The sequence below is a fragment of the Scyliorhinus torazame genome, chromosome 6 (genome assembly GCF_047496885.1).
Source record: "Scyliorhinus torazame isolate Kashiwa2021f chromosome 6, sScyTor2.1, whole genome shotgun sequence".
Taxonomy (NCBI): Eukaryota; Metazoa; Chordata; class Chondrichthyes; order Carcharhiniformes; family Scyliorhinidae; genus Scyliorhinus; species Scyliorhinus torazame.
In genome coordinates, this window is record NC_092712.1 from 196,204,108 (window position 1) to 196,231,967 (window position 27,860).

Sequence of the window (27,860 nt, forward strand, 5' to 3'; positions counted from 1 at the left end):
TGGACCTCCTCCATACAAAAGGCTGATACTCAAGTGCATTACTGAGGGAGTGGTACACTGTTGGAGGTATTATCTTTTGGGTGAGATATTAAACCATGTACAGTTAGAGTGGTGGGCGGATCCCAGGATGGCAGTGGCTCACATTAATCTTGCAGAGAGAGAGGAGCATTTCTGCTCTCCGGGGCCAACACTTGCCTCTTCTGCTACCTTTTATTGAGCAGAGTCACCACATTGGGCTCTTCGCCCAGTAGGCAGTAAAAATGGCATTGAGTCCTATGACATACATGGGGCCCTGAAGGGAAGGAATAATGATATTTCTGCAAGATGCAGATGAGTGTGTTCACTACTTAGTGCAAGGGCTCTGAGGACATGGTGGTAAAGTTCCACCACCTCCGTTTTATACTCTTCCACTGCACTATTCCTACAGGCAGAAGAGTGACAATTCCCCCAAAGATCTCTCTGGAGCCAGCATCTACAATGTTTTTAAAAACATGCTTCCCCTCTATAAGTGGCATTTAATGTCATTATTTTCATTTCTCCCCAGGTTCCTCAACAACAACTGCTAATACCACTGGCATAACCAGTCCACTGCAGCTGGAGAAGAGAGATGTTTCTGGGTTATCCTGTAACCTCTACAGATATGGCTACTTTGAAACAAACATCACAGTTGTAGGTATGTAGTATTATTTTAAAATGTGTTGCTTCAAATGCCCTATTTGAGAACCTGGATGAACTTGAATGAGCAAGGAGATTAATAAAATCTCCAATACTACAAGAACCTATAACCGGAACAAGGGAGAGAAATCATGGGTCCTGGTGCTTCTTCTGTTTCTGGATCCCTTATCCCATCCCATCGGATGCCAGAATTGGGAACCATAGTCACAACGGGGTTGAATTGTTTCCTCTATGCTTCTATTTATCAGCCCATCGTAGGATCAGGTTTCAGTATGATACACTTTATAACCAAGGCTTTTTCCGGAGAATTCTGCATAATGTGGTTGTTCATATTATACAACCAGCTCCACTGCTTTAAACCTGGCCCTATGCAATATCCAGGCAACGATGTTCAAATCCTTAAACCATAAACACTGCAAACAACAATCCCATGTACAAATAGGAACATCCTGTACTAATAGTGACGCATTCTATTGGTACATGACTCCTGGTTCATTTCCAAGTTTAAAAATGGTAAAACCTTCCAATCAAATCACCTGCACTAATGTGCTTGTATTTTTATCTGTCCAAGTGGGCTTTGTTAATGCTTTGCACAAATATTTTCTCATTTTAAATTTAAACTAACCACACTTACAAATGAAATGAAATTAAATGAAAATTGTTTATTGTCACAAGTAGGCTTCAATTAAGTTACTGTGAAAAGCCCCTAGTCTCCACATTCAGGCGCCTGTTCGGGAAAGCTGGTACGGGAATTGAACCGTGTTGCTGGCCTGCCTTGGTCGTCTTTCAAAGCCAGCGATTTAGCCCAGTGTGCAAAACCAATTCCCAGCATGGAACATACAATAGGAGAGCAAAGCACTGTAGGTGCTGGAAATCTAAAATATAAACAGAAAATGCTCGAAATAATCAGCAGGCCAAAGCAGCACCTGTAGAGAGACAAACAGAGTTAATGCTGCAGCTCCACAATCTGCACTAATTCTGACAAGGTCCCTGACCTCCGTTTCTCTCTGCACAGATGCCACCAGATAATATTAACCCCTTTTGCCAGCCTTCCAAAAAGCAACCTGTCTATTGTAAGTCTCCCATTCCCCTTCAGCAAGAAACCCAGCAACTGCTGCCTGAGATCTGGTTTGGCAAAACATTCAATATGAATTTTTAAAAGTTGTTAAGATATGAAGAAAACATAAACAACAATGTCAAGGCAATAAATTGATTATTTTTTTTTAAATGAATAAAAATTGAAATTTCAAAGGGCCAAGCAGCAGAGTTAACTAATAAAACAGATTTTTCTCTCTCTTTAGCTCTAAAGAAGAATCATATGGATTTGGAACATTGGATGTGATTTTTCCACCCTGTTGTGCCCGGCGCCGATCCGGTTGCACCAGGAGTATCGCGGGAGAGGCCCAAAATGGGCTTTGCGCTGGATGCCAAACCACACGCGAGTCACCCGACCTGCGGCACCCGGCGCGATCTGTTGGGGACTAATATTTAAATGGGCCATTCAGCTCATCTAAATATGCGCAGCCTGTTTGAGGCCAAAGTCTCCTGTCTCCCAGGAGTCACCGGCAGCACCGCCAAGGCCTCACCCGGGTGCTGATTAGTACTGCTCGCCACAAGCGGAGACCGGTGTGATGGCCAATCCAGGGGTCTCAGTGGTCATTGGAACCCTTCAGGTGGTCGGGGACAGGCAGAGCACTGCTTTGGCACTTACCCTGGTAGTGCCAACCTGGCCCTGTCAGAGTGCCTGGGTCTCATGGACAGTGTCTGGATTCCAGGTTGGCAGTGCCTGGGTGCCAGGCTGGCATTGCCAAGGGGCAGAGCCTGAGGCAGGCCATACCCATGAAAGGAGAGTTGACGGGGGAATATGAATGGTGGGGAGTGAAATGAGGGATATGAAGGGGCGTCATGAAGTTTGGGGTGTTGCGGGTGGGGGGGGGTCCTGAAACGGTGGGGCTCACCCAGTGCCGTAAGAAGATCAACAACCTCCACCGGGCCACACAGGTGGGTTGGTAGCCCCCTGGCACCAGCCCCGCCCATCACCCCTGACTCCCTCCCGAGCATGTGCCTGGCACTGCCCCCACCCAGCACCGCTTTGTTCCACGGCCCACCCTTGTTCATTAATGCTGCCCTTGCTGGCGCCCTCCCATACTCCACATTGCCCCCATACTCCCCATTCCCCCATACTCCCCTTTCCTCCCATACTCCCCATCCCCCCAAACTCCCCTTAGCCCCACCCTCCCATACTCCCTTCCCCCCATACTCCCCATCCCTCCCCCAAATTCCCCACTCCCCCATACTCACCATCTCCTCCACCCCCCCTCCTCCAACCCCGTGATGGACCCTCTGCATCCCCGCAGGAGACATTAGCCCACAAACGGGCGGGAGAGGGCCCTGATGGGCGGCGGGGTGCCGGACACCAGAGTCCTCACCACCTAAAAGGAACGGGCCCTGGAGGCCGTGAGGACATGTCTATCACCAACGTAGAGGTTGGAGTATGGTGCAGAGGTGAAGTTCCTAATGGACCCCACCCGGAGGACCTGTCACACGTGAGTTGATTGTGCCATGCAGAATGACCCATCCCTCCCACTGACCCCATGTGCATTCGCCCGCAGGATCCTCATCTGACGGTGCCGGCACATCTGAAGTGGTCTCCCCCACCCCACCCCACCCCCACCTCTCAGGAGAACGTCTCAGAGGGGAGCTCTGAGGAGACTACTCAATTTGCGGCACAGCTGACATCCCCGCCCTCCACCAGCGCAGAGACACACACCTCGGTGGGCGACAGCAGTGGACAGGCTTCTGGGGCACATTCTGGGAAGCACCACACAGCTGCCGATGCACATCAGGTGGAGGCAGGAACCCCCTGATGAGACCGCAGTCGGAGGTTTGCTGGATCCCAGGACCCAGCTGGGTCCCAGTCAGACGCTGAGCCTCTGGACCAGGTTTACCTGGGGCTGATGCAGACGCTAATGTGTGGCTGTGATATTCAGAGAGGGATGTCGGTGACACTCCAACAGGTCCATAGCCAATTGGAGGCGTAATAGAGGTTACAGGCGCAGGAGATAACGCCGTCAAAGCGTGGCACCAAGGCCAACACTGTTAGAGTGGCAAACGCAGTGGAGAGTCTGGTGCACGACGTTGGCAGCATAAGTGGAGGTGTACAAGGCATGGCTCAGTTGGTGAGGGCCTTGGCTGAGTGCCTCGACAGCACGACCCGGTCGCTGGGGAATTCGTCCCAGTGCCACGTGAACCTTGATGAGGCGCTGCAGAACATGTCCCAGTCTCAAATTGGCATTGCTGAAGCGCTGCAAAGCATGTCCTAGTCTCAGGTGAGCATAGCCGAGGCGCTGCGGAGCATGTCCCAGTCACTTGAGTGGCATTGCTGAGGGCATTGTCACTGTGTTGCAGATATGGGGAGCAGCCAGAGGAAGCAGGAACAGCTGGGGCTCGATCAAGCTGCCTTTCCATCCCGAGCTGAACACCAGGGCCCTATGGGCACCATCCGGGAGGAGACGATGCTGGGTGGCAACCCAGAGCCCCCTATGGAGTGGTAATGGTGGCCACCAGCTCCCCGGGGCCCTCCAGCCCCAAGGCCCCAGAGGATGCCCGCCAGGGACGTGGTAGGCAGCAGGCTGTCTCCACCTCTGATGTGCATTCTAATAATAATAATAATAATAATCACTTATTGTCACAAGAAGGCTTCAGTGAAGTTACTATGAAAAGCCCCTAGTTGCCACATTTCAGCGCCTGTTCGGTGAAGCCGGTACGGGAATTCAACCCACGCTGCTGGTCTTATTCTGCATTACAAGCCAGCTGTTTAGCCCACTGTGCTAAACCAGCCCCTCTAGGGCATATCTAGGTCCAGCGGTAGAGCACAGCTGGTTGAGGATCACTGAGAGGCACTGGGGGGAGGGTTGGGAATAAGGGAGGGATGGGGAAGGTGCGATGAGAGTGGGAGGAAGAGGTTGGTAGGGGTGGGTTGGAACCATAGAGGGATTGGGCAGTTGGGGACGTATGTATAGCATTAAAAAACATTGCACTCAAGAAAAATGACGCTTCTGCCACTTTCTTCCACAATGCGGGGCAAGCACCAATCCCCTGCTGCAGCTCCCCAAGCATGAAGACCCTGGATGCCTCTCCACCCCAACTCCCCCACACCCCCAGACACACCATGTGCAGGTGGATGGGTGTGAGCGAGCACTCAGCGGACAAGCAGGAGTCAGACTATGGCTGGTTCTGTGAGTCCTCCCCCGACTTGTCCTCCACCACTTCCTGGTCCGGTGCCTCCTCGTCCCCCTCCTCGGAGGTGGCCACATGTTCCTCCTCCTCCATCTCCAGCACATCGCCCCACTGCTGTGCCAGGTTGGGGAGTGCACAGCCGACCACCACAAAGAGGGCGATCCTCCAGGGGCTGTACTGCAGGGCACCACCAGAGCGGTCGAGGCATCAGATCCACATTTTGAGGAGTCACGGGCTCAATGACAGCCCGTGTGGCTGCATGGGCCTCATTGTATCGGGTCTCCGCATCGCTCACCTGCCTCCGTACTACCATCATTAGCCAGGTCCTAAGCGTGTACCCCTTATCCCCCAAGAGCCAACTGGCCAGCCTGGCGTGGTCCCCGAAGAGGCCGGGGATGTCCAACTGCCCCAGGGTGTAGCTGTCGTGCACACTCCCTGGGCACACGCATGTATGATCTTCATGTGGTCACACAGCGGCTGGACGTTCAGGGAGTGAATAAACCCCTTCCTGTTGATGTAGGGCACTCCCAGACGGCCCAGTGAGCGCAAGGCGACATGCATGCCAACTGTTACCCTCTGGACCTGGGGCATTCCAGCGATGGTGGAGACTCCTGCTGCCCAGGCATCCTGTTGAGCCCGGTCCATGTCAAGTTTATATATGATGTGGAGATGCTGGCGTTGGACTGGGGTGAGCATAGTAAGAAGTCTTACCAGGTTAAAGTCCAACAGGTTTGTTTCAAATCACTAGCTTTTGGAGCACTGCTCCTTCCTCAGGTGAATGAAGAGGTATGTTCCAGAAACATTTATACAGACAAAGTCAAAGATGCAAGACAATGCTTTGAATGCGAGCATTTGCAAGTAATTAAGTCTTTACAGAGCTAGAGAGAGGGGTAACCCCAGGTTAAAGAGGTGTGAATTGTCTCAAGCCAGGACAGTTGATAGGATTTCGCAAGCCCAGGCCAGATGGTGGGGGGTGAATGTAATGCAACAAGAATCCCAGGTCCCGGTTGAGGCCGCACTCATGTGTGCGGAACTTGGCTATAAGTTTCTGCTCGGCGATTCTGCATTGTCGCGCATCCTGAAGGCTGCCTTGGAGAACACTTACCCGAAGATCAGAGGCTGAATGTCCTCGACTGCTGAAGTGTTCCTGACTAGAAGAGAACATTCCTTTTTTTTTTTTCTTTTTTTTTAATAAATATTTTATTGAAAATTTTTGGTCAACCAACACAGTACATTGTGCATCCTTTACACAATATTATAACAGCACAAATAACAATGACCTATTTTATATAAACAAAAAACAAAAAATGAATAAATATTAAATATCAAAAATGAAAACTAGCCCTAATTGGCAACTGCCTTGTCACAAGTTACACCCCCCCCGCCCACCCCCCCACCCCCCCCCCCCTCCCCCCCCCCCCCCCCCCCCCCAATCCTGGGCTGCTGCTGCTGCCTTCTTTTTCCCCTTCCATCTATCTATCCGCAAGGTATTCGACGAACGGTTGCCACCGCCTGGTGAACCCTTGAGCCGACCCCCTTAGGACGAACTTAATCCGCTCTAGCTTTATAAACCCCGCCATGTCATTTATCCAGGTCTCCACCCCCGGGGGCTTGGCTTCTTTCCACATTAGCAATATCCTGCACCGGGCTACTAGGGACGCAAAGGCCAAAACATCGGCCTCTCTCGCCTCCTGCACTCCCGGCTCTTGTGCAACCCCAAATATAGCCAACCCCCAGCTTGGTTCGACCCGGACCCCCACTACTTTTGAAAGCACCTTTGTCACCCCCATCCAAAACCCCCGTAGTGCCGGGCATGACCAAAACATATGGGTATGATTCGCTGGGCTTCTCGAGCACCTCGCACACCTATCCTCCACCCCAAAAAATTTACTGAGCCGCGCTCCAGTCATATGCGCCCTATGTAATACCTTAAACTGAATCAGGCCTAGCCTGGCACACGAGGACGACGAGTTTACCCTACTTAGGGCATCCGCCCACAGCCCCTCCTCGATCTCCTCCTCCAGCTCTTCTTCCCATTTCCCTTTTAGTTCATCTACCATAGTCTCCCCTTCGTCCCTCATTTCCCTATATATATCTGACACCTTACCATCCCCCACCCATGTCTTTGAGATCACTCTGTCCTGTACCTCTTGTGTCGGGAGCTGCGGAAATTCCCTCACCTGTTGCCTCGCAAAAGCCCTCAGTTGCATATACCTGAATGCATTCCCTTGGGGCAACCCATATTTCTCGGTCAGCGCTCCCAGACTCGCGAACTTCCCATCCACAAATAGATCTTTCAGTTGCGTTATTCCTGCTCTTTGCCACATTCCATATCCCCCATCCATTCCCCCCGGGGCAAACCTATGGTTGTTTCTTATCGGGGACCCCCCCAAAGCTCCAGTCTTTCCCCTATGCCATCTCCACTGTCCCCAAATCTTCAGTGTAGCTACCACCACCGGGCTTGTGGTGTAGTTCCTCGGTGAGAACGGCAATGGGGCTGTCACCATAGCCTGCAGGCTAGTCCCCCTACAGGACGCCCTCTCTAATCTCTTCCACGCCGAGAAGGGAACATTCCTGACTGGCGATTGTCGCGCGATGTCCATTCATCCGTTGTCGCAGCGTCTGCATGGTCTCGCCAATGTTTCACGCTTCGGGACATCCTTTCCTGCAGCGTATGAGGTAGACAACGTTGGCCAAGTCGCACGAGTGTGTACCGCATATCTGGTGGGTGGTGTTCTCACGTGTAATGGTGGTACCCATGTTGATGATCTGGCACGTCTTGCAGAGATTGCCATGGCAGGGTTGTGTGGTGTCGTGGTCGCTGTTCTGAAGGCTGGGTAGTTTGCTGCAAACAATTGTTTGTTTGAAGTTGCGCAGTTGTTTGAAGGCAAGTAGTGGAGGTGTGGGAATGACCTTGGCAAGATGTTTGTCTTCATCGATGACGTGTTGAAGGCTGCGAAGAAGATGTCGTTGTTTCTCCGCTTCAGGGAAGTACTGGACGATGAAGGGTACTCTGTCGGTTGTGTCCCGTGTTTGTTTTCTGAGGAGGTCGGTGCGGTTTTTTGCTGTGGCATGTTGGAACTATCGATCGATGAGTCGAGCACCATATCCCGTTTGTACGAGGGCATCTTTCAGCACCTGTAGATGTCTGTTACGCTCCACATCTACAGACGCTGAAAGATGCCCGGAGGAAGGAGCAGTGTTCCGAAAGCTAGTGATTTGAAACAAACCTGTTGGACTTTAACCTGGTGTTGTAAGACTTCTTACAAAGTTTATATAGTTTACTGCTGGGCAAACAGGGCATCCGTGACCTCATGGATACACTTGTGGGATGTGGCTTGTGAGATGCCGCACAGGTCCCTGATTGAGCCGTGTAAAAGTTCAGTGCTGCTGTGTCCTTGATAGCCACCGGGAGTGGATATCCTCCTCTTCCATGTGGTGCCACCTCCGTCTCCTTGTTGAGGCGGAGCCTCTTGTGGCACATACTGTCCGTCATCTGTTTGAAATACCAGCGACACTTGTACACCTTGGGCCATCGTCGCCTCCCCCTCTGGGTCCCTCCCTGGCCTGATGGGTGGCCGGGTGCTCAGGGTGTAGGGTGGGACCCTGCACATGGTCCGCCGCCTCAAGCTTCTGTCGACGTTGCTGCCACCACCTTCTCCGGCATTGGGCCGTCTGGCCTGCCAGCAGCACAAGTGTCCAGGCATCTGGTCTGATTGCAATGCTGGGTAATAACTCTCACTTGGGAATCCACTTGGGAGCTGGGATGTGCTCACTTAACTATGATTGCCAATTCCCTATTAGCAATAGCCTTCAGCCATGCGGTCAGATGCCTCTGCAGTCAGTGAGAGTTATGAGTGGTTGGTGGAGCAGACAGGCAGGGCCTAGGGTTGCCCCCGGAACGGGAACACACGATCCAGGGAGTGGCCATGACAGGCCATGGGCGCTGAGACACCCGTCTGCCACCCCATCTTTCACAATCGACACTTGCTCACTTCCCCGTGGGTCTGAGAGGTTTGGAAATGTTCTCATTGAGCTGGAGTTCGGGATGGTTGCGAAAGCGGCAAGATGCGCTTCCTCTTGGCCCTGTCTAACCCTTCTTCTGCTCCAGGCCTCACTGTTGCCACAACTGCCACACCTACTTTCCCTGCCCATTTGGGTAACCTGATGCCTGATGTCCTTTAGTAAGCCGGTACCTACACATGTGGGTGACAATGTGGCCATGGGTGGACTAGCTCACCCAAAATGCACTCTGGCCTTGCGGACTTGGGCTCTCACTCCTTTAAATCTTTATATGCCATAACTTTGTCCTGGAATGGTACGCCCACCGCGCACCAGTCTGCAAACACATTGAGAGAGGCAGCTGGCTACTTGAGTGAGGGGGCGATGCTGCCTGATAGGGACAGGCCCCAGTGGTTTACACTATGTGTGCCCCCGTCTCCCGGGTCTTGCCTTTGACCTTAAATGACTTGAACCTTCCTGCCTGGTTAGACACTGTTCTAAGAAACTGACTGCACAGTCTCAGTTTTTATCTGCAATGTATCAATGAAAGGCATTATGCTACCGCTGAATCTGCAAATTAATAAAGAATGCATAATAACTCAAGGATACACGTGTCTCCAAAGTGTTAATATTAGTGCAAACATGAAATTTGAATTGTTCTTCTTTGTAGATGGAATTGTTGGAGTCAGCATTGTAGAGATGACCAGTATTCAGATATCCACAGATCCTCAACCGAACTCCATGGTGAATTTTGTTGTCACATGCCAGGGAAGGTAAGTTGCTTGCTTTATAAGAAATAGGGGCAGGAGAAGGCCATCTGGCTCATGGAGGCTGTACTACCATTCAATGAGATCAGGACTGATTCTCTACTGCAATTTCGCTTTCCGACCTGGTCCCAAAACCCTTTATCCCCTTCGTGCCCAAAGATCTATTGATTTCCTCTTGAATATGCTCAATGATTGAACGTTGGAAGCCCTCTGGGGTACAGAATTCCAAAGATTCTCAACCCTCCGAGTGAAAGAATTCCTCCTCAACTCAATTCTAAGTTCCAAGAACACTAACTCAGTAGAAAGTTGCTTCTAAATTGCTTGGCTGCTTTCCTTTCAAAAGATAGACCTTTGTGTGACCATGATTAGCTTCAAGACAAAGGCTTCTATATTGACAGGGCCAAGTCTACTCAGCAGAGGGGTGGAGGTTCAGACAGGAAACCCAGAAGTTCATTATAGGGAATTTTAACTCCACACAAAGTGTCCTTTTTAAAAAAGAAATCCCCACCTGGAAGCCTTGGCTCCCAGATGGTGAGGGGCATGTTGGAGCTGGACATAGGAACAGGAAGGGTGCTTGCAGCTGCTAGTGAGGTCCAAACCTCAATCCCAGGTCGGTGGGGGAATTCTGATCTCTGGGAGAGGAGACCCGATGTAATACATAATACTTATATTTAAATGGACAACCCGTCTCCTGGGAGTGGTTGGTTGCCCACCCCCTGACCCATCTCTGTTAAACCCAGAAGTAAGCAGCTTTTAAAAAATGTTTGCATCTCACCTGACCCCTAACCCACCTGTTATAGGGGTTAAAATTACCCCCAAGCATTCCAAACCGGGAAGAAGATATATTCAGTCAAACTAATACACCAATACATGGACCTAGATTCATCTCCATAATGTGGTTAGAGCTGAGTGTGTGTTTGGGAAGGCCAACATTAAAGATTAAAGGCAAGACTAATTTATATTTATATAGCGCCTTTAACATAATGAAACCTCCCAGTGCAATTCATAAGAACATCATAAAACATATGACATCAGTCCACATAAGGTAATAAAAGGTCAGATGACCAAATGCATGATCAAAGAGGTAGGTTTTAAGTAGTATCTTAAAGGGGAAAAGTGAGATTAAGAGCTGGAGAGGTGTAGGGAGAAAATTCCAGAGCTTGGTGCCGAGACAACTGAATGCTCAGCCACCAACTGTGTAACAATTATAATTAGGGATGCACAAAAGATCTAAAATAGTGGAATGCTATATTTCAGAGGGTTGTGGGCCTGGAGATTATAGAGACAAGGCTATGGAAGGATTTGAAAATGGGGATAAAAATTTCAAGATCAAGTAGTTGCTTGACTGGGGGCCAATAGAGGTTAGTGAGCACATCTACCTTGCTTGCCCTTAACATCAAGGAATTTATGGGATTAGATTCATTAACAGGCTGGTCGGGAGTTTCCTGTTTCTGTCTCTGCTAGGTGGCTTCTCTCAAGTGGGGAGATTGGGGTGAGGAAGTAAAGAAATTGTTATATCCCACACGGGTCTTGCGGATACGGATGATCCACTTCCCCGTGGAGCTTGCAGATTATGAGGGATTGGAGCCACTAACTGGGCACTGAGCTCATCATCAGCCCAATTAGGGAAGCTGCATTTGAAGACAGCAATGCCAATGCTGCATGGGATTGGGACCCATAAATTATTCAGGAATCCCGAATTGAAAATCATCCCACAGAAATCTGGTCTTTTATACAGCGTTGCTAAAGTACTAATAAAGGGGTGAATCCCCTCACTGAGTTGGCCACTTAAGGGCATCAGTTGGCCTCCGGGCAGAAAGGCCAGCCTTGACCTTCCTTGCCCTGACTTAATTGGGGGAATTGGGAATTATTCTGACTCTTGGAGCCACTATATTTATGTGGTTGGTCTGTTAGGTTTCTGGTCAGCGTTGAGGGGAGATGGTTAAATTCTCTCTTGCTAAAGACGATCATTGCTTGGCACTTGTGTGGCAGAACTGTTTATTGCCATTGATCAATCCAAGCCTGAATGCTGTTCAGATTGTGTTGTATGCATCATGGACAGCATCATTATCTGAGGAATTATGTATGGAGCTGAACATTGCGCAATCATTAGAGAACATCCCCGCATCTGATTTTATGGTCGACAGAAGATCGTTGATGAAGCAGCTGATAATGGATGGGCCTAGGTTACTGCCTTGAGGAACCGCTATAGTGATGTCCTGGGGCTGAGGCGCTTTGGCTTCCAATAACCACAATCATCTTCCTTTTTGCTGCATATGACTCCAGCTGGTGAAAGGTTTTCCATTGATCCCCACTGACTGTAATTTTACAAGGGTTCCTTGATGCCACAAAAGGCATTCACCTCACCTCTGGAATTCAATTCCTTGTCCACGTTTGAACCAAGGTTGTATCGAGATCCAGAGTCAATTGGCACACGTAGAACCCAAACTGAGCACCAGTGAGCAGATTATTGGTAAATGCCATTTGATAGCAAGTTGTCAACACCTTCCATCAATTTTCTGATGACTGAGAGTAGACTGATGTGACTGTAATTGGCCAAATTACATTTGCCTTGCTTTTTGTGGACAGGGTATACCTGGGGTATATTCATTTTATTAGATAGATGCAAGTGTTACAATCAGCTTGGCTAGAGGTCGGGCGGCATGTGGCGCAGTGGTTAGCACTGGGACTGCGGCGCTGAGGACCCGGGTTTGAATCTCAGCTCTGGGTCACTGTCCGTGTGGAGTTTGCACATTCTCCCCGTGTCTGCTTGGGTTTCACCCCTACAACCCAAAGAACCCAAAGGGCAGCACGGTAGCATTGTGGATAGCACAATTGCTTCACAGCTCCAGGGTCCCAGGTTCGACTCCCTGCTGGGTCACTGTCTGTGCGGAGTCTGCACATCCTCCCCGTGTGTGCGTGGGTTTCCTCCGGGTGCTCCGGTTTCCTCCCACAGTCCAAAGATGTGCAGGTTAGGTGGATTGGCCATGATAAATTGCCCTTAGTGTCCAAAATTGCCCTTAGTGTTGGGTGGGGTTACTGGGTTATGGGGATAGGGTGGAGGTGTTGACCTTGGGTAGGGTGCTCTTTCCAAGAGCTGGTGCAGACTCGATGGGCCGAATGGCCTCCTTCTGCACTGTAATTTCTATGATTTCTATGATGTGCAAGTTAGGTGGATTGGCCATGCTAAATTGCCCCTTAATTGGAAAAAAAATTATTGGGTACTCTAAATTTACAAAAAGAAAGCTTGGCTAGAGGTGCAGCTAATCCTGGAGCACACGTCTTTGGCACTACAGCTTTGATGTTGTCAGGGCCCATAGCCTTTGCTGTACCCAGTCTAATCAGGTTTCTCTTGGTATTAGATGAAGTGAATCAAATTGGTTGATGACTGGCATCTGTGATGCTGGGGGTCAAGGGGAAGTCTGAGGTGGATCATCCACTTAGCATTTCTGGCTGAAGATGGTTGCAAACTCTTCAGCCTTCTCTTTTACACACATGCTGAAGGCAGGTCTTGCCTCAAGAAGGGAGGTTTGATGGACAGATGCATCTGCAACAAATAGATTGGTGTGGACAAGTTTTTCCTTGTTGGCAAAATATCAGGATTGTGGGGTTGCTGGAGGGGATTGAGGGCCCATCCCCCAGATAATATATCTCGGGCATGTTCTGAAAAATAGTGGATGAGGATGTATTCGCATCCCAGCCTGAATTTAGCTGGGGGCTGGTTTAGCACACTGGGCTAAATAGCTGGCTTGTAATGCAGAATAAGGCAACAGCGCAGGTTCAATTCCCGTACCAGCCTCCCCAAACAGGAGCCGGAATATGGCGACTAGGGGCTTTTCACAGTAACTTCGTTGAAGCCTACTTGTGACAATAAGTGATTATTATTATTATTATTAATTGGACCCAGCCCATCGCATACTTTGGCTGAAGCCTTGTCCTAAAGACCCACCGCATGCAGTAATTGTGAGATTCCACATATTTAAGGGAAAGGAGAGGGTTTTGTGATAGGAAGGCCACTCCATCAGGTTTTATCAGGACATGGCTGCAGAGTTAGCAAAGAAAAGTGCCGCATTCAATGGAGTCATAGCCATCCTGTACAAGAGTGGAGTCAGGTTCAGGTTGGTCTACCCAGCTCGTCTTTTGAGGGAAAAGACTATTTCTTCGATGTACTGGGAGAGGTGGACACTTCTGTTAAAAAATACAAGTTGGGGGCACTGTAATTTGTTTTTTGGCTCAGTTGATGGGCATGTTGTATTGTTACATTGTTGGGGTTTCATGTTCTTGTTTTTTCTTATTAATGTTGGGGTTGTATTCTTTTGTTCTTGATTGTAATTCAGGTTTTACACTATGTGGGATTCTGTTCATTGTATTTATATATAGCTTCCTTTCAGTGCACAAGTTAAATGGGGTTTTGGTATTTTGTTATTTTCCTCTTTCTCCAGTTGGGAGTCTCCCTGCTAACTAAGTAGTTTGTTAACGGGAGAGGTTTTGGAGGATTCACTGCAGCTCATTGTAGCAGTTTTTAGATAATGAGCTTAGAGTTTTTGTTATGGTTGCGTTTGTTAAACATAGGTTTTAGTATTAGGGTAAGTTTTTGTTTGCCTCGCTCCTATTTGTACTTGGGTGGGGTCACATTCAATGGCAATGGCATTGCTGGGAGGGGGTTGGGGCAGTTTGCTGATGGTGTCTGTTGATTTTTTTTTGTTCAGTCTTTTGACTTGGCTTGGTGGCCATCTTGGGTGAATCTATTTGCTTTACCTTTTAAGTATTCCTATTGCATAGTTTAATGGTCAGCAAACTGATAGTAACTTTTAATTCCAGACATTTATTTAATTAACTGACTTTAAGTTCCACAACAGCCACAAGAAATTTTATCATAAACCTAGGTGCAATGATTATTCAGCCATTTGCTATATTTTCTCTTTTCAGATCTTAATGTACTTTTATAGAATTTTATAGAATTACTTTATACTTGCCGTCACATCTCAATTAAAGCTTGGCTTCTGTGATTTTTTTTCTTTGCAGTATACCTACTGATGTATGCACTATGATAGGGGATGGCTCATGCATGGAGCTGCAAAACATGATTTGTGATCCTGTTGAGGCTGTTGACACATGTTATCTGACCCTTCGTAGACGCTTCAATGAATCCGGCATCTACTGTGTGAACATCACATTAAGGGATAATATCAGTTTAGCTGTTGCTAGTACGCTCGTATCGATTGGAGGTAAGCACTTATTTTTCTGTGACTGGACTCCTTTAAGTAATAACTACAAAGTGTTCATTAGTACTGTAGCTTCTCCGTTATTTAAGAATCCCCCAAAATTATAGAACATACAGTGCAGAAGGAGGCCATTCAGCCCATCGAGTCTGCATCGACCCACTTAAGCCCTCACTTCCACCCTACCCCCGTAACCCAATAACCCCAATAACTTCCACCCTATCCCCGTGACCCAATAACCCCTCCTAACCTTTTTGGACACTAAGGGCAATTTAGCATGGCCAATCCACCTAACCTGCACGTCTTTGGACTGTGGGAGGAAACTGGAGCACCCGGAGGAAACCCACGCAGACTCCGCACAGACAGTGACCCAGCAGGGAATTGAACCTGGGACCCTGGCGCTGTGAAGCCACAGTGCTATCCACTTGTGCTACTGTGCTGCCCACATCTTATGCAATAAGATCTCAATTAGCCTTTCTTTCACTTTGATAAATAGGAATATATGGAATATATTCAAATCATAGTCTTTCAGTTTGTTGATCATGATTCATTTACCCACCCATATTCCTTGATACATTTATCTAATAAAAATCTTGTCAATCTCAGGTCTTGAAAATTTCAATTGACACAGTATCTGCAGTCTTTTGGGGGAAAGAGTGCATAAATGTGTTTCCTGTTTCACTTTCGCTTTAAATTTTTTTTAAATTTAGAGTGCCCAATTCATTTTTTCCAATTAAGGAGCAATTTAGCGTGGCCAATCCACCTGGCCTGCACATCTTTTTGGGTTGTGGGGGTGAAACCCATGCAAACACGTGGAGAATGTGCAAACTCCACACGGACAGTGACCCAGAGCCGGGATCGAACCTGGGACCTCGGCGCCGTGAGGCAGCAGTGCTAACCACTGCGCCACCGTGCTGCGCTTTAATTTTAAGGTTGTGTCATCTTGTTCTGATTTGTCCACTAGCGGCAATATTTCTCAATATCTCCCCTGTCAAATTAGTTTATCATTTGAAACACCTCAATCAAATCACCCATCAAACTTCCAAATTGAAGGGAATAAAAAATGTTTATATAACCTTTTTTTTAAAAAAATTATTTAAAAAAAAAATTTTGAAGTATCTAATTCATTTTTATGCCAATTAAGGGGCAATTTAACGTGGCCAATCCACTACCCTGCACATCTTTGGATTGTGGGAGTGAGACCCACACAGAAGATGGGGAGAATGTGCAAACTCCATACTGACAGTGGCCGGGATTGTACCTGGGTCCTCGGCACTCTGAAACAACAGTGTTTATGTAACCTGTCCTCAAAACTTCACTCTTTAAGCCCTGGGGTCATTTTGGACTTCAAAGGCCAGTAAACCTTTCTAAACTGAACGCGGTACTCCAGATGAGGTCTGACCAAGGTTCTGCTCAACTGAATCATAACTTCCTCCCTTTCATATTCTAATCCTGTGATAAGTATCAACATTTCATTAACCTTTTGCATGACCTTTTGAACCCATGAACTAGTTTTATGTTATGTGTAATTGGACAACTAATACCCTTTCCTCCTCCACAGTTTCAAGTCTCTTGCCATTAAGAAAATATTCTAATGTGTCTTTCTTGTATTCAAAGTGGATGACTCCACATTTCCTCCCATTTGTCAGTTTTGCTGAGCCATTTAATCTATGTTCCTTTGTATCTTCTTGTTCCAATCAGAATTAATTGTGCCTCCTAACTTCGTATGATCTGTAATATTAGATAAACAACTCTCTATCCCTTTATTTAAGTCATTGATACACATGGTAAAATGCTAAGGCTCCAGTATATATCCCTGGGGAATACCATTTATCACAGAAAATACATTCCTTTTAACCTTACATGTGTACTTCAGCGGCCTTTACTTTTGAAGTCTAAGATCGCTCTGCTCTAGATTCAATTTCCTTTGTTTAGAACATGCTTGGGTCTTTATAATGTCTCAACAGAATTTGCATATTGTCTGTTGAGAGCAACGGACGGCGTAATGGGCAGATTCCCAGGAAATGCATGGGCAGGATCTTTGACAGGTAGGGGGGAGATTGAAAATGCTCCCACTTCCATATCCACTGGAATTTAAAACGCTCCTGCAAATCGGTGGAATCCCAGCATAATTGGATTCTGGTCCACAAGACAAAGTCTGGTTTACCATCCACTGTGATTCACATCCATTGCTTCCAAATGTGCTTACAGATTTGTTACATTTATTGCACAGAGAAAAATCCCAGGGTTTGAGTCAAGAAGCCAATTTTTATATTTGTTTTAAATCTATTTTTTATCACATTTAAATTTATGTGCTTAGATTGGTCCTGATCTAATGTGATGTGATGTTCTGGATTACTAATTGTGCCATTTTATACATCTTAATCTCTAGATTCTCCTTGTTATCTTTAGGTTTTCCTCAGATCAATCTTAATGCTTTTCTTGACACGCAAAATATATTGATAGGGCACAATGTCCACTAGAATTGAGCACAATACAATAACAATGTATATTTATACAGTGCTTTAACTTATTAAAAAAATATTTTTATTCAAGATTTTCATTATTACAAGAACAATACAGCAAATCCCAACCCTGTATTAAACCAGAGGTACATGCCCCCTCGCCCTTCAACACCACATAAAAAAATCAAAACCTTAATAAAAGTAAACATGCAAACTCCTCCCCAACAGCTGATTGTAATTGGTTCCCTGAAAAAGGAGATGAAGGGCTGCCACCTCAAGTAGAATCCTTCCACCGATCCCCTCATGGTATATTTGATCTTCTCAAGGTGCAAAAATGCCATCATGTCCCCCAATCCAGCCGAGGCCTTAGGCGGCAGCCAAGCAGAACACGCCATCGGGTATTCGCGAGGCGAAGGTTAGGACACCTGCCGTCGTCCTCTTCTGCAGCACTGGCAAAATCACCAAAATCACCAAAGGTGGCTACCAGCGGGTACGGCTCTAACCCAAAATCCCTGACATTGTATCAAAAAAGGAATAGTGCCTTTAACTTGATGAAATGTCCCAAAGTGCTTCAGAAGAGCATTATCAAACAAAGTATTGCACTGAGCCACGTAAGAAAGTTAGGACCAAATGTTTGGCCAAAAAGACTTTAAGAAGTGTCTTAAAAGGGGAACGTGAGGTGGCGAGGTGACAAAGTATAGGGAGGAAATTCCAGAACTGACTGAGGCAACTGAAGGCATGGCCACTGATGGAAGAGCAATTATGATTGGCAATGCACAAGATGCCAGAATTAGAGCAGCACAGATATCTTTGATAGTTATGGAGTTGGAGCAAATTACAGAGATAGAAAAGGGCAACGCCATGGAGGGATTTGGAAACAAGAATGAAGAATTTTTAAATCAAGACATTGCTTGACTGTGAGCCAGTGTAAGCAGTGAGCACTGGGATGATAAGGGAATGAGTTGCGACACGGGCAGCAGAGTTTTGGATAGGTTCAAGTTTAAGAAGCATAGACGGTGGGAGATCAGCCAGGAGCGCGTTGTAATAGTCGAGAGGCAATGAAAGCATGAATAGATTTCAGCAGCAGATAAGCTGAGGCAGTGTGAAGTTGCATGATATTACAGAAGTGGAAATAGGCAGTCTTAGAGATGGTACGAATACGAGAATGGAAGCTTATCTCAGGACCAATGTTGTGAACAGACTGGCTTAACCTCAGAGTTGTCAGCTATAGGATGGAGTTGTTGAAGTTAAGGAATGGATTTGGAACAGGAATGAAAACCAGGGCTCTAGTCTTTCCAATATTTAATCACTCCAAATATGGCCTGACACTTACATTGTAGAGACCCAAATACTTGTACTCATTGTTCTGACTAAATATCCCAGCATTCTGTTTGTTTTATATTGTTTTGCCACATTGCCTATAATATGATGATCATTAATATCTGAGACTAATGCTGTGTTCTCTAAAAGTAGATATTCTCTGGTGACTTAATTTTCAATTCATGTACAGGTTCTCACAGTGCTACAGGACTGCAAAGTGTCTTAATCTTTGGTGCTTGCCTGATGGTTCTTATCATCGGTGTGGCTTTTTTCTTTTATCGGTAAGTTTTGATTATCATTGTAGTGATATAATGGTTGTGTTGTATTTCACTGACTGACCACTAGGAGTCTCACTAGTATATAAATGAATATTAAAGTCAGCTAACCCCTCAGACTGGCTGGAGGAAGTCGAGAGAGGCTGCTTGTACATGATTGACAGCTTTTTCATCTGTTCTCTTGTATATTGTTTGCCCATACTTAATGTTAACAAATCACTTATAGCTTTAACTACAAATGTTCTTGTAATAAATAAGGCCATCCGACAAGAACATATACAATCAACAGGAAAGGAAAAGAGGCACAAAGATAAAAGGATCACTAGAAATTTCTGAAGACTTAAAGACAATCAATTTACAGACAAAATATATTACAGAAATTAGAATAACAGATCTAATCCTCACCTCGTTCTTCAATTCCTCAGATGAATCTTATTCAGACTAAATAAACATTGCTCTAAAATTCAGATCAGGTCCAAAATGTAACTGAGATGAATTTCCAGATGAGGGATTGATAAATGGGGTAAAACCTTATTACACTTAGAATTTGCCTTCTTTCAGTCAGTGGATGAAATTCCAGTGAGGGAGGGGTATGAAAATGAAATGAAAATCACTTATTGTCACAAGTAGGCTTCAAATGAAGTTACTGTGAAAAGCCCCTAGTCGCCACATTCCGGCGCCTGTTCGGGGAGGCTGGTACGGGAATTGAACCGTGCTGCTGGCCTGCCTTGGTCTGCTTTCAAAGCCAGCGATTTAGCACTGTGCTAAACCAGCCTCTATATGATGGTATGATGTGGTCATGCCAAATCTTCCACCTGCTTCCCCCACATCAAGTGGCTGTGCCTGGGCAGGAGGATCCTGGGCTTTCCCAAGAATTCTGTTCTGAACACGCTTTGAATACTGTTCCCAGATGAGAGATGGTACGAGGTCCAATTAGGCACATTCTTCAAGCTAAAAGTAATCAATCCTGTAGATGATCAATTGTCTTCAGGAAAAGTTACCCCCTATTGTACTGTAAACTGAAGGTGGTGAAAGGTTTCCTTTTTAATTGGCTGTTGCTGTTGCTGGATCTCCTTTCTTGTATCTCAGTGATGAGGCATGGCTCCTACTTTGTTAATAATGATATTCAATTTTGATTCCATTGAGCTCAATTTGGGCAGGTTCTGCAATGGCGGGCATCTAGCCTAGCCAGATTACTACCCAACCACTGAAGTCAAATATCAACCACAATATGGACCTGAAGGAAACTTCTCATGAGCTTAAAGAGTCCTTATAAAGGTAGCATGCAGGCTTCCCTTAATAAATATAGCCCCGACTTCCGGGTGCGGCGATGACCAGCTGAGTCGCACGTTTCGGCAGCTCCCGGTGAAACGGACTTTTGGGCTCTTGATAGGAGCCCCAACGGCAATTTTGACGGCTAAAAACACTGTGCGGTAAACCAGAAGGGAATCCCCCCTGGATACGGATGAAAAAAGGAGGAGAAAGTGGCCGGATTGCAGTGGATCCTTTAGAACAGCGGCAAGGAAGGCAAGCAAAAACCAAGATGGCGTCGGAAGGTGGCAGTTTAACATGGGGCCCTGAACAACAAGAGTTCTTGAAATGCTGTGTGGAAGAGCTCAAAAAGGAAATGAAGAAAGAGCTGTTGGCCCCGATACTACAGGCGATCGAAGGGCTAAAGGAGGAACAAAAGACCCAGGAGTGGGAGCTTCGGGTCGTGAAGGCAAAGGCAGCCGAGAATGAGGACGACATACAGGGCCTGGTGGTGAAGACGGAGATGCATGAGGCACATCAGAAACGATGTGTGGAAAGGTTGGTGGCACTGGAGAACAACGCAAGGAGGAACAACCTGAGGATTCTTGGTCTTCTTGAAGGTGCGGAGGGAGCAGACGTCGGGGCATATGTGAGCATGATGCTGCACTCGTTAATGGGAGCGGAGGCCCCGGCGGGTCCGTTGGAGGTGGAGGGAGCATACCGAGTGATGGCGTGAGGACCGAGAGCAGGAGAAATTCCCAGAGCCATAGTGGTGAGATTCCTCCGTTTTAAGGATAGAGAAATGGTCCTTAGATGGGCAAAGAAAACTCGGAGCAGTAAATGGGAGAACGCGGTGATCCGCGTTTATCAAGACTGGAGTGCGGAGGTGGCGAGAAGGAGGGCGAGCTTTAATCGGGCCAAGGCGGTGCTTCATAAAAAGAAGATAAAATGTGGAATGCTGCAACCGGCAAGACTGTGGGTCACATATCGAGGGAGGCACCACTACTTTGAGACGGCGGATGAAGCATGGACTTTTATTGTGGAAGAAAAACTGGAATGAGCGGGTTATTAAAAAGAACGTTTGAACAAAGTGGTGGGGCGAATGTGGGGGGCGAAGAGGGGGGCTAAAAAGGGGGGAAAGAGGAGTTTTATGTACTAATCCTGCGATGTGGTAACTTTTCTCTCTTCCACAGGTGGTGAAGGGGGGAGGAGGGGAGGTGGAGGAGATGGGGCGTTGGCCATTGGGGGCGGGGCCAAGGGAGAAGCGCGGGCTTGGGTCCCGCGCTATGATAATCATGGCGGGAATAGAGAAGCAGGAAGGAGGGGGCGTCGCACGGTGCGAGCCGAGGTCACGGGGGGAAGCCGAGGTCGGCCAGAGTTTGCTGACTTCTGGGAGCAACATGGGGGGAGTAATTACGCTAGTGGGGGATCTAGCGGGGGGGGGGGGTGGGAGGGGGGAATTACTGGGTTGCTGCTGCTGGGGAGAGGGGGGAGCTAGTATGGGAGGGGATGGGCGGGGGGGCACCGCCTGGGGGAGATACAGCTGCGTGGGAACCGGGTGAGGAGCTGGAAAAAGGGGATGGCTAATCGACAAGGGGGGGGGGGGTAGGAAGCCCCCCAACCCGGCTGATCACGTGGAACGTGAGAGGGCTGAACGGGCCGATAAAGAGGGCACGGGTACTCGCACACCTTAAGAAACTTAAGGGAGATGTGGTTATGTTACAGGAAACGCACCTGAAACTGATAGACCAGGTTAGGCTACGCAAAGGATGGGTGGGGCAGGTGTTCCATTCGGGGCTAGATGCGAAAAACAGGGGGGTGGCTATATTAGTGGGGAAGCGGGTAATGTTCGGGGCAAAGACTATAGTGGCGGATAACGGGGGCAGATACGTGATGGTGAGTGGCAAACTACAGGGGGAGACGGTGGTTTTGGTAAACGTATATGCCCCGAACTGGGATGATGCCAATTTTATGAGGCGGATGCTAGGACGCATTCCGGACCTAGAGATGGGAAAGCTGATAATGGGGGGAGATTTTAATACGGTGTTGGAACCAGGGCTGGATAGGTCGAAGTCCAGGACTGGAAGGAGGCCGGCAGCAGCCAAGGTACTTAAAGATTTTATGGAGCAGATGGGAGGTGTAGACCCGTGGAGATTTAGCAGACCGAAGAGTAAGGAGTTCTCGTTTTTCTCCTATGTCCATAAAGTCTACTCGCGAATAGACTTTTTTGTGCTGGGAAGGGGGTTGATCCCGAAGGTGAGGGGAACGGAATATACGGCTATAGCCATTTCGGATCACGCTCCGCACTGGGTAGACTTGGAGATAGGGGAGGAAACAGGAGGGTGCCCACCCTGGAGAATGGACATGGGACTAATGGCAGATAAGGGGGTGTGTCTAAGGGTGAGGGGGTGCATTGAAAAGTACGTGGAACTCAATGATAATGGGGAGGTCCAGGTGGGAGTGGTCTGGGAGGCGCTGAAGGCGGTGGTTAGAAGGGAGCTGATATCAATAAGGGCACATAAAGGGAAGCAGGAGAGTAAGGAACGGGAGCGGTTGCTGCAAGAACTTTTGAGGGTGGACAGACAATATGCGGAAGCACCGGAGGAGGGACTGTACAGGGAAAGGCAAAGGCTACATGTAGAATTTGACTTGCTGACTACGGGCACTGCAGAGGCACAATGGAGGAAGGCACAGGGTGTACAGTGCGAATATGGGGAGAAGGCGAGCAGGTTGCTGGCACACCAATTGAGGAAAAGGGGAGCAGCGAGGGAAATAGGGGGAGTGAGGGATGAGGAAGGAGAGATGGAGTGGGGAGCGGAGAGAGTGAATGGAGTGTTCAAGACATTTTATAAAAAATTATATGAAGCTCAACCCCCGGATGGGAGGGAGAGAATGATGGGCTTTTTGGATCGGCTGGAATTTCCCAAGGTGGAAGAGCAGGAAAGGGTGGGACTGGGAGCACAGATCGAGGTAGAAGAAGTGGTGAAAGGAATTAGGAGCATGCAGGCGGGAAAGGCCCCGGGACTGGATGGATTCCCAGTCGAATTCTATAGAAAATATGTGGACTTGCTCGCCCCGGTATTGACGAGGACCTTTAATGAGGCAAAGGAAAGGGGACAACTGCCCCCGACTATGTCTGAAGCAACGATATCGCTTCTCTTAAAGAAGGAAAAGGACCCGCTACAATGCGGGTCCTATAGACCTATTTCCCTCCTAAATGTAGATGCCAAGATCCTGGCCAAGGTAATGGCAATGAGAATAGAGGAATGTGTCCCGGGGGTGGTCCACGAGGACCAAACTGGGTTTGTGAAGGGGAGACAGCTGAACACGAATATACGGAGGCTGTTAGGGTTAATGATGATGCCCCCACCAGAGGGGGAAACGGAGATAGTAGTGGCGATGGATGCCGAGAAAGCATTTGATAGAGTGGAGTGGGATTATTTGTGGGAGGTGTTGAGGAGATTTGGTTTTGGAGAGGGGTATGTTAGATGGGTGCAGCTGTTGTATAGGGCCCCGATGGCGAGCGTGGTCACGAATGGACGGGGATCTGCATATTTTCGGCTCCATAGAGGGACAAGGCAGGGATGCCCTCTGTCCCCATTATTGTTTGCACTGGCGATTGAGCCCCTGGCGATAGCGTTGAGGGGTTCCAAGAAGTGGAGGGGAGTACTTAGAGGAGGAGAAGAACACCGGGTATCTTTGTATGCGGACGATTTGTTACTATACGTGGCAGACCGGCGGAGGGGATGCCAGAAATAATGCGGATACTTGGGGAGTTTGGGGATTTTTCAGGGTATAAATTGAACATGGGGAAAAGTGAGTTGTTTGTGGTGCATCCAGGGGAGCAGAGTAGAGAAATAGAGGACCTACCGTTGAGGAAGGTAACAAGGGACTTTCGTTACCTGGGGATCCAGATAGCCAAGAATTGGGGCACATTGCATAGGTTAAATTTAACGCGGTTGGTGGAACAAATGGAGGAGGATTTCAAGAGATGGGATATGGTATCCCTGTCACTGGCAGGGAGGGTGCAGGCGGTTAAGATGGTGGTCCTCCCGAGATTCCTCTTTGTGTTTCAGTGCCTCCCGGTGGTGATCACGAAGGCTTTTTTTAAAAGGATTGAAAAGAGCATCATGGGTTTTGTGTGGGCCAGGAAGACCCCGAGAGTGAGGAAGGGATTCTTACAGCGTAGCAGGGATAGGGGGGGGCTGGCACTACCGAGCCTAAGTGAGTATTATTGGGCCGCTAATATTTCAATGGTGAGTAATTGGATGGGAGAGGAGGAGGGAGCGGCGTGGAAGAGATTAGAGAGGGCGTCCTGTAGGGGGACTAGCCTACAGGCTATGGTGACAGCCCCATTGCCGTTCTCACCGAGGAACTACACCACAAGCCCGGTGGTGGTGGCTACACTGAAGATTTGGGGACAGTGGAGACGGCATAGGGGAAAGACTGGAGCCTTGGGGGGAGTCCCCGATAAGAAACAACCATAGGTTTGCCCCGGGGGGAATGGATGGGGGATATGGAATGTGGCAAAGAGCAGGAATAACGCAACTGAAAGATCTGTTTGTGGATGGGAAGTTCGCGAGTCTGGGAGCACTGACCGAGAAATATGGGTTGCCCCAAGGGAATGCATTCAGGTATATGCAACTGAGGGTTTTTGCGAGGCAACAGGTGAGGGAATTCCCGCAGCTCCCGACACAAGTGGTGCAGGACAGAGTGATCTCAAAGACATGGGTGGGGGATGGTAAGGTGTCAGATATATATAGGGAAATGAGGGACGAAGGGGAGACTATGGTAGATGAACTAAAAGGGAAATGGGAAGAAGAGCTGGGGGAGGAGATCGAGGAGGGGCTGTGGGCAGATGCCCTAAGCAGGGTAAACTCGTCGTCCTCGTGTGCCAGGCTAAGCCTGATTCAGTTTAAGGTATTACACAGGGCGCATATGACTGGAGCACGGCTCAGTAAATTTTTTGGGGTGGAGGATAGGTGTGCGAGGTGCTCGAGAAGCCCAGCGAATCATACCCATATGTTTTGGTCATGCCCGGCACTACAGGGGTTTTGGATGGGGGTGACAAAGGTGCTTTCAAAAGTAGTGGGGGTCCGGGTCGAACCAAGCTGGGGGTTGGCCATATTTGGGGTTGCACAAGAGCCGGGAGTGCAGGAGGCGAGAGAGGCCGATGTTTTGGCCTTTGCGCCCCTAGTAGCCCAGCGCAGGATATTGTTAATGTGGAAAGAAGCCAAGCCCCCGGGGGTGGAGACCTGGATAAATGACATGGCAGGGTTTATAAAGCTAGAGCGGATTAAGTTCGTTCTAAGGGGGTCGGCTCAAGGGTTCACCAGGCGGTGGCAACCGTTCGTCGAATACCTCGCAGAAAGATAGATGGAATGGAAAAAGGCAGCAGCAGCAGCCCAGGATCGGGGGGGGGGGGGGGGGGGGGTGGCGGGGGGGGGGGGGGGGGGGGGGGGGAGGAGGAACCAGAAGGACTCTCAAGGTTGTTAATATATACTGTATAATATGTATAGGTCGTTGATACAGATAATTATATATTGGACTGTTAAATTATATTTTTGGAGAGTGTTACTTGTGATAAGGCAGTTGCCAATTAGGGTTAGTTTTCATTTTTGTTATTTATTATTTATTCATTTTCTGTTTATAAAATAGGTCATTGTTATTTGTGTTGTTATAATATTGTGTAAAGGATGCACAATGTACTGTGTTGGTTGACCAAAAATTTTCAATAAAATATATATTTTTTAAAATAAATAAATATAGCCCCTCCAGTAACCCTCATTTCCAACACTTGATGTTTTAATATTCTCATGTAAAGACTTAGAGAAATAAGGTAGAAATTGTGCTAAATATGTGATACACTTCCTGGTATTGTGGCGTAGAGTCAGAAAATCTATTGCCTAATTCTAAAATGTACCTCAGGAGCAATATGGGGCATGAAAACTATTAAAATGTATATAACTGTCCAAATATTGAAAATGTTTTGAAAAGGTTGTACAAGATTATTTTTAAAACCAGTTTCTAAGCATGTTACTTTTGATAATGAACAGAAATAAAGGGATTTGAGATATCCTAATCTTCCACATTACAGGATACAATTCATGCTTATGTTTTTAAAAAATCCATAAATTACATTGGAAATTATTTCTTTTTTAGGAGGGATGAGAAGGCAGTTTAAGTGGGAGCTATATACAATTTTATTCATTAAGCATGTGAAACTTATTTTACAGGCGTTACAAAGAATACACACCGATTGTTAGACGAGTGAGTGACAAAAGTAAACAACTGGTGGTGAATAATGGTAGTGCCAGTGTATACTTCAGTAACTTGAAGACTATACTCCTCTTTGGGAATGATGAAAAGAGCCCCCTACTGAAGAAACCAGGAATCATTTAATCAGAGCTACTCATTAAAGCAGTGGTGGGCTCCAGGAACACTTGCTCCAGACATCTGCTCCAGTTTTCTGTTTGGGCACCTGTATTGCTTCAGCAAATTTGAGCATAGAAATATTATATTAACTGCTTCGGCTCTCTTTACAAGTGGATTACGATATAAAATTTTTGATATCCAGCCCTCCCTCACACTTCCTGAGGTCATACATCTGCATGCGTTTATAAATAGTATATCAATTCTGCAATTGTAAATGTTAGAAGTGAATTCTTTTGATGCAGTTCTGTGGAATATTAAAAATGTTCATTCTATTGTGCTACATAAATGACATTTGTTTTCATCCCAGATATTGCAGTGGTGGCAAAGTGCCTGTTCCATGCATTTACTTATAGACCTGAATTTTAATTACCGGATTTCCATTGACACCAACCGCAATGCTAGTGTTCAGAATTTATCCAAAAGGGATATTCAGAGAAATCCTCCTAGAAGTACTAATGAGCAGGCCCCTGCGTACTTGAAAATTAAATGAAAATCGCTTATTATCACAAGTAGGCTTCAAATTAAGTTACTGTGAAAAGCCCCTCGTCGCCACATTCCGCCACCTGTTCGGGGGGGCTGGTACGAGAATTGAACCGTGCTGCTGGCCTGCCTTGATCTGCTTTCAAAGCCAGCAATTTAGCCCTGTGCTAAACCAGCCCCTAAAAGTGACTGGTACTGTCATCAAAGTCATTGATATAAATTGTAAAATTTAACTTCCTTGGATATAGGCCACCTTTTCAATCAGATGGTCAGCAAACCAACATTTTCACCTCCACCTCTTAGACTGGTGTCCAATGGTGTTGAAACAGATAATAGCAAATATACTACAGTATTGCTTGTAATAATAAAATATTTTTTAAAATCTTAGCTGTATTTTTTTCTTATGCCTGGTTTGAGGAATGTTGGGAGGAATGTGGTAGAATTGACTTGTGCAAAAAGTAGCAGAGTGCTCCACAACATTCATTATTCAGTGACTTTACCCTCCTGTCTGAGCTTATTGTCATGATTCCTGACCAGACCTCAACAGTGGGCTCGGGTACTGGACAGAAATATATTATTTTAATTTTATAAGACTGTGAGGAAAGGATACCTCGTTCCAGCAGTGATTTCACACAAACTAGGGATATGGTATATTAAAACAAACTTTATTGCTAACATTGTATTAAAATATATTTAACATCACACAAGAAAATAGCTTACAATTATCCC

At 47.2% G+C, this 27,860-nt stretch overlaps 1 protein-coding gene across 1 annotated transcript in view; it reads left to right on the forward strand.

Annotated features, from left to right (window-relative positions):
* Positions 1 to 27,518, forward strand: part of gpnmb (glycoprotein (transmembrane) nmb) — a 116,291-nt gene extending 88,773 nt beyond the window's left edge. Inside the window, exons 7-11 of the mRNA XM_072509239.1 lie at positions 545 to 673; positions 9,587 to 9,689; positions 14,709 to 14,911; positions 18,881 to 18,971; positions 26,453 to 27,518. Of these exons, the coding sequence (XP_072365340.1) occupies positions 545 to 673; positions 9,587 to 9,689; positions 14,709 to 14,911; positions 18,881 to 18,971; positions 26,453 to 26,618 (692 nt within the window). The 3' untranslated portion in view covers positions 26,619 to 27,518. The remainder of the gene's footprint in view (positions 1 to 544; positions 674 to 9,586; positions 9,690 to 14,708; positions 14,912 to 18,880; positions 18,972 to 26,452) is intronic.
* The last annotated feature ends 342 nt before the right edge of the window (positions 27,519 to 27,860 follow it).